Raw genomic sequence first — 6,798 nt, 5'->3', positions numbered from 1 at the left:
GATCAATCAATATACGACGGGATTCTATAGAAGAAACGTTCTACCAACTCAGATCGAATACATCCGGCTCGCCGAACAGCTTGCGATAACTGGAATATCCTTGTTGGAGTAAACGTCTATCAACACCATCAACCACGGTCTGTCGAATAACATCAGACAAACACCTTTCCAAATAAATGCCTTGGAAGAAAGCAGCACTAGGACCATAACCAATGTCCCACGAAGGAGTGCGTTCACACTCATGTAGGAAAGAGAGAACCGACCGAGTATCTTTAAAACCTTTGAATAATCCTCCAGGTGGCAATGCCGCCTTCTCAGCTCTCTTTACCGAGTTATCATAGATCTTCTGCAGTTCACTCGGAGACAACCCATTCAATAAGTCGTCAGCATCTCCAGAACCTCTTGCCTCTATGAGACCAGCCTTATCTCTTGGAGGCACAACAATCGACGACTTTAGCGGAGCTTCCTCTGCTATTGATGATAAAGTAACATCAGGCCCGTCAACAACATCGGATTGAGCTTGTTGGGTAACTGTGACCACACCTGGGTCACTCTGAGCAGTACCAACTGGCCTTACAGTCGCTCTGAGTTGTCGACCATTTGATCTCCGAGAAGGGGAGAAAATGCTTCTAAGGAAAGAGAAACACGATACATGGGCAGTTCTACTAGTTGGCAGAGATGGCGACGTACCAGTGACAGGCAGATTAAGAGACATTGCTGATAACCGCTCTGCCAAACGACGGATCTCCTCATCATCAACCGAGTTACCATGGCTTCTAGCAGCAGTAGACATCACAATTCTCAATCAAAGTGAATCTCGACGAACCGATAGTAGTCAACAGTTGAAATATATCCCGGTAGAATGTGCCAGTAATTGAGTATCAGACCTTGGATTGCTTAACACAATAACCCAATTACCAGTAAGTGGTAATTAATAGATAACAACAGGAATGAAATCTACGAACTTATGTATTACAGCTGATTAGGACTAGCGACAAAGGAGACAAGCTAAGAATCTCACCACAATTACACAGAGCAACCTGCTGTGACACAACACTTAGCCAAACCGGCACACCTCTAACTTAAAAACTGCTCTTCAAGGCATACCTCAAAAGTTAGAATTCTTAACCCTTATCATTTAAGGAGCGTTTCCTTATAAGTATTCATTTCTGAGGAGCGGTACCGAATTCCTATTTCTAAGGTGCCCTTAAGGAGCTTAGGGACTTGCTCCTAACCGAGAAAGCGGAGCGATGCGACGTTCGCTAGAATCACGAACCTATCCTGACGACATACGATTTACAACTTGTCAACAAATTTGGAAGCTACACCCTTCCACGAGAACCATTTTGCAGCTCAGGGAGGTATGCTCTTATGCTCCGCATAATATAACCTCCAAGTTTCAGGGCCTAACTCTTCGTGGAAGTCGAAAAGCGGTGAAAACAATTTCTCCACATATGGTTCTCGTTGAGCTGTCTGTCCACGAGTCGAGAAACCGAATATGCTAAGAATATGTCGAGGGACGTACTAATTGTTATCTATATTGTATTATACCATTAAATAATATAAATATATATACCCACACTGCAGACCCTGAGTCGACGCCATTCAAGTTCTTCTTCATCCTCGGTTGAGTTCTCTAGTGCTTGAGAGACTCCTTAGGATCCCCGTTAAACGAGCTCAGCGACAACACTGATAGCTCAACAACCGTTAAACTTACACTGAGCTTGCCGAGGGCATGATCTTCTGAGAAGATTCTTCTCAGCACTGGGCGAGCTGAGATTGAACTACTGATGTAGATGGGTATCGCATAATTTCAATTCGGTTTAGGCCAAAATTGATATATGAATGTTACTTTATCCATTGCAGGTCCGAATTTCAGGTACAACTACAAGTACATGTAAAAGTGTTTCTGTATTCCACTGCCAGCGATATCAAAAGTCAGTAGGATATCGTGGGTGTTTTCTACGAAGATTTACCAGGAGCGAGGATCGAACTCGCGACCTTCTGCGTGTAAGGCAGACGTCATAACCGCTAGACTATCCCGGCCGTGAATCAGACTCCATCTATTTTCAAGATGTTCAATAGAATTGAATCAGTAAAAAATCCCAAGTGCTCTCCAAGTTCCTATATTGTGACCGACACATGGGGTTAACCATGTGCATATTCTCCCATACTACAGCTATGCATATTTAGATTATCGAGATGACTTTCTTCAATTCGAGAGTAATACGAATATAGACTACGGAACGCTTCTAAAACGTTGGTGTCAATCGATTCACATTGTTATCATGTTAATATTACTCAAAGTTGACTTTTGAAGGTGTTGGAAGTACAGTATTACAACGGTTTGGTTGTTCACACTGTAGTATTAGATCTTTACTATGCTCAAAAATACCGGTAGAAACAACACAAGCAACTCTGAGATCACAAATCATTCTCAAATATAGTGGCCTGTATCGATACCAACTGAGCTCAAACTCGTAATCGGCTGAGGTTTAATCACCGAAGCTTCCACGTCAGCCTTTCTCTGTTTCACCTGACACATATACACACAACTCACCGATTCCCATCAAAACCATGTCTAACATTTTCAGGTCAAATCAATTCAGTCAAGCTAGTCATGTAAAATATAATAAAGTTTCGCCCGTTTTACGTGAAATATGTTTTCCACTAGTGTTTCGCATATCACGGGTGAAACTCCAATACATTAACATAAAATTATATCAATATTGTGTTATAAATCATTCATTTATTGGAGTTCCACCCGTTTTACGTGTAATACTCGGTGAAAAACGTGATATTTGCAGCGCTATGCAGAAGTCGTGGAATATATTTTTCACTAGTGTGTTTTTCATATCACTGGGGTGAAACTCCATTATAATAAATATTAATGATATATTCACATCAAATACACGATACAGTAATATAGGTATATATTACCTCTATCTGATCATATAAAATAGTTTGATTTTTCAAAACCTATTCGGTTTACGTTCAATCTTTCTCGCTAACATTTTACTTAGCGGTTTTAACAAAATACTCCAAAAAATTAATGTTATACCCGGTTTGTTTGAGCAGTAACAGCTTAAATTGACCTGGAAATACTATAGTTACTTTTCAACATTCGGTTCACTTCATCGTCCTCATTCTTGCCCGACAAGTTTATTTTTTACGAATTTTCGTTAAGCCACGGTGTTGATGAAATAAAAAAAATTACTGTTTTACTCAGTTTATTTGAATGTCTATGAGTTTAGTGTAAACAAGCACATGCGCAATGATAATGTGCGTATGGAGAGGAAATTAATTTGACTTGAAAATGCTGCACTCACCAAATTAAGTGCTTCCTTGCCAGCCGCGGCAACAAAGGGGTAGTTCCGGGAGTCGGGACCATTGAGCATAGACGACGGCAACGGCACGAGGAGTCGCAACTGAACGTAATATATAAATTAGTCTTATCATGATATCCATATGGTGTTATTATCAGAAATATACATAGTAGTTATCATCATTAAGATGAAATATAACTATGTATTAGAGTTTCACCCTAGTGATATGAAGAACACTAGTGAAAAACATATTTTACGACTACTGCATATCACCGCGAATATCGCTTTTTCACCGAGTTTTACGCCATTTCACGTGAAACTCCATCAAACAGTAATAACAGGCTATAATATCAATCATATAGTTAAATAGAAATAAAATATGATATGATGAAATATAATAATATCAAGAGCTCGTTGTAACATAAATTCATCCGATCGTCGTGCCAGGTACTCTAATGTGAATAGCGCACGCCCTTGACGGCCGCTGATTGAAAATTGATTCTCCAAATTCTTATGTTTTGAATTCAACTGTGACAATTTACAAATTCGGGGTGATGTAGGCAGACGGAATTGGGGTTCCGAGAGATAGATAAAAGACTATAAAGTCCTCAGCGTTATAAGGACTCATAGAAGAGTGCGTCACAGTTGCCAAGTAAATCACCCAGGAACCTCTTACATTCTCGGGAGAAAACTCCTTATAAATTTTTTATCGAGCCCTGGGGATCATCAGGAAACCTATAATGTTCCCGAGAGGCGAAACTCATTTTGAATTTTCCACGGATGGCTAGGAACACATTCTTCAATCAGTTTCCCATGTAAATGTCATCATCACATTAGCAACACGTTATCCCACCAAGCTGTATGAATATCAACTTCTACCCAAAAATTGTCTCCAAAGATCTCCCTGATGTTGGTCAAGATCGACCCCGAATCGTAAAACCGAGGCCCTATAGGGCACCACGTCTTCGGCGCGATTTCCAAAAACCTAACAAGTTGATTTAGTCTTTCCAAGAGTAGCCATCTCACTCAGCCTTATATGGACGTTTCTCAAGGAAAGTTACATTTCGCATGATCTGACCACACTGCCCCCAAAACATAAAGGCCAGGGCTATCAGAGCCCCAAAGGTCGCCAGTAGCATCAGAGTAGCCCCGCCGGCACAGGACTGAGTATCAACGCAGAAACTTACAGTGAGAACAACAACCAAACCGTTATTATGCAAAGTAATATTTTCAACACCTCCGAAAGCCAACTTTGAGTAATATCAACATGATAACAATGTGAATCGATTGACACCAACGTTTTAGAAGCGTTCCGTAGTCTATATTCGTATTACTCTCGAATTGAAGAAAGCCATCTCGAAAATCTACATATGCATAACTGTTTGCTTCGCACTGCACAGCATTTCCAGAACAATTTAATTTTCTACCCATTTCGTTAATTCGCGCACGTCCTCGGTATATTTGGATCCCCTAGCCGTGTTGGAGTATAAAAATATGTTCGTTTTCCTCAGCTGAGCTCAGGAGCTTCCTCACTAATTATGAAACTTCCCATACAAATTCGGATAGAAATTTCCTCAGAATTTTCATATTTTTCCCCCAAACTTACTGGAATTATGGTATTTAAGTGCACATAGAGACCGAGGGGCAGAGCAAAGTGACCATACGTTACATACTGCCAAGTGCTGAGCTTAACCCCTAGGAAAAGATTGGGGAACCCCTCCTTAAGAAGGACGGTCGACCAGATCATGTATCTCGATGGGAAAATAATAAATTGGAGTTTCACCCGTTTAACGTGAAGTGGTGTAATACTCTGTGAAAAACGCGATATTCGCGGCGATATGCAGTAGTCGTGAAATATGTTGTTTCACTAGTGCTTTTCATATCACTAGGGTGAACCTCCATTGATGAGAAGACACTTACTGTGCAAAGTGTGATACTCCGTGAAAAACGCGATATTCGCAGTAGTCGTGAACTATGTTTTTTCACTAGCGTTTTTCATATCACTAGGGTGAAACTCCACTGATGAGAGAACACTTACTGTGCATAGACGCAAGCTGCCGAGCCAAATATGAACACCAATATGAACGACCCCTGATTGCGAGCGCCAACGCAGTTTCCTGAAGAGCATCGCTACTAAAACAGCCGACTAACTCTCCGTGATGTATTAGAGAACCGCTACCCTCGAAATGCGAGGAAAACATGCACATGTGTTGGTGACAGTGTCAGCAAATTCGTGTTGGTTTCTGTACACTTCTACCCAGATTCGTATGTAAACTACCAAAATCAGTGAGGACACTCCTGAACTCTGCTGAAAAAAGCCAACATATATTCCTCCAACAGTAGTTTTTACTATGGAATTTTATTTTCAAATATTATACAAAATGCCGATACACACCTATACTCATTAGAGATGTGCTTTGTTCACTGACTTAGAGGAAAGGCAGTGTGGGAGGGAAATATGCACATGGTCAACTACATGTGTTGGTGACAATATAAATTCTTAAAAATTTCCCATTGGTTTCTATACACTTCTACCCGAATTCACATATGTAAACTTCTATCATCCATTTAAAACCGACACTGTTGCTGAGCTACTCCACTGCAACTTGAAAGTGCACTCAGACGCACGGCAGTGTGGGAGAAAAAAATACGCACATGGTCAACTACACGTACTAGTAACAATATAAAACCTGGGAAATTTCCTATTGCTTCCTATACACTTCTACACAAACTCATATATATAAACTTCTATGATTAATTAAAAACCAACATTGTCGCTGAGCTACACCGCTGTAACTTAAACGTAAACTCCGACGCACGGCAGTGTGGTGGGAAAACATGCACATGGTCAACTACATGTGTTGGTGACAATATGAAAATTCATATCGATTTCTGTACACTTCTAGCCGAATTTTTCTAGTGAAAAGAAAACTCTCTAACTCTGCTGAGTCGAAAGCGAATATATATTCCTCCAACACTGTTGCTGAACTACCCTGCTGTAACACTCAGAAGTTTCCTTAGGCAGTGTGGGAGAAAAATATGCGCATGGTTAACTACATGTACTAGTAACAATATAAAACCTGGAGAATTTCCCATTGCTTTCTATACACTTCCACACGCATGAACTTTTCGAAATAAATATTCCTCCAACACTGTTGCTGAGCTCACCGGTGACATCACAGTGATGGTCCATTCGATCTACACATCGTTTACACTTGGAACAATGATGAGCACGTGGTGGTTTGTAACTGACAAGTGACCATTTCAACGGCCAGTGTCTTTGCTTTCCTCAGCTCAGGAGTTTCCTCAGTAATTATAGAAGTTTATATACAAATTCGGGTAGAAATGTGCAGCAGTCAACAGTAATCTCCCAAAATTTCCCTCGGAATTTCCATATTGTCATCAACAGGGTTGTCGCTAGACGTAAAGTCTTACGCCTTAGGCGTATGTGTTAGAGACTTCCTAGTCAGTG

General features: G+C 40.6%; 3 protein-coding genes and 1 non-coding gene across 4 annotated transcripts in view; all 4 read right to left on the bottom strand.

Annotated features, from left to right (window-relative positions):
- Pmar_PMAR019704 (zinc finger protein DHHC domain containing protein, putative) overlaps window positions 1-793 on the bottom strand; it is a gene marked incomplete at both ends in the record, with an annotated part of 2,974 nt that extends 2,181 nt beyond the window's left edge. The window contains 2 exons of the mRNA XM_002766297.1: window positions 45-531; window positions 691-793. Of these exons, the coding sequence (XP_002766343.1) occupies window positions 45-531; window positions 691-793 (590 nt within the window). The remainder of the gene's footprint in view (window positions 1-44; window positions 532-690) is intronic.
- A 1,180-nt stretch (window positions 794-1,973) lies between these two features.
- Pmar_PMAR019703 lies at window positions 1,974-2,046 on the bottom strand. Its single transcript has one exon. It is a non-coding gene; the product is annotated as a tRNA-Val (tRNA).
- A 391-nt stretch (window positions 2,047-2,437) lies between these two features.
- On the bottom strand, window positions 2,438-3,398 carry Pmar_PMAR019702 (hypothetical protein; the record flags this gene model as incomplete). Its single annotated transcript, XM_002766296.1, has 3 exons — window positions 2,438-2,536; window positions 2,941-2,946; window positions 3,330-3,398. 3 exons carry the CDS (start codon window positions 3,396-3,398, stop codon window positions 2,438-2,440), a joined length of 174 nt encoding a protein of 57 aa, XP_002766342.1.
- Window positions 3,399-4,348: 950 nt separating this feature from the next.
- Pmar_PMAR019701 (hypothetical protein) lies at window positions 4,349-6,519 on the bottom strand (the record flags this gene model as incomplete). Its single annotated transcript, XM_002766295.1, has 3 exons — window positions 4,349-4,508; window positions 5,365-5,443; window positions 6,495-6,519. The coding sequence occupies 3 exons, from the start codon at window positions 6,517-6,519 to the stop codon at window positions 4,349-4,351; spliced, it is 264 nt and encodes an 87-aa protein (XP_002766341.1).
- Between the last annotated feature and the right edge of the window lie 279 nt (window positions 6,520-6,798).

The sequence above is a fragment of the Perkinsus marinus genome (assembly GCF_000006405.1).
Source record: "Perkinsus marinus ATCC 50983 genomic scaffold scf_1104296973076, whole genome shotgun sequence".
Taxonomy (NCBI): Eukaryota; Perkinsozoa; order Perkinsida; family Perkinsidae; genus Perkinsus; species Perkinsus marinus.
This window is presented reverse-complemented; position numbering and strand designations above follow the sequence as displayed.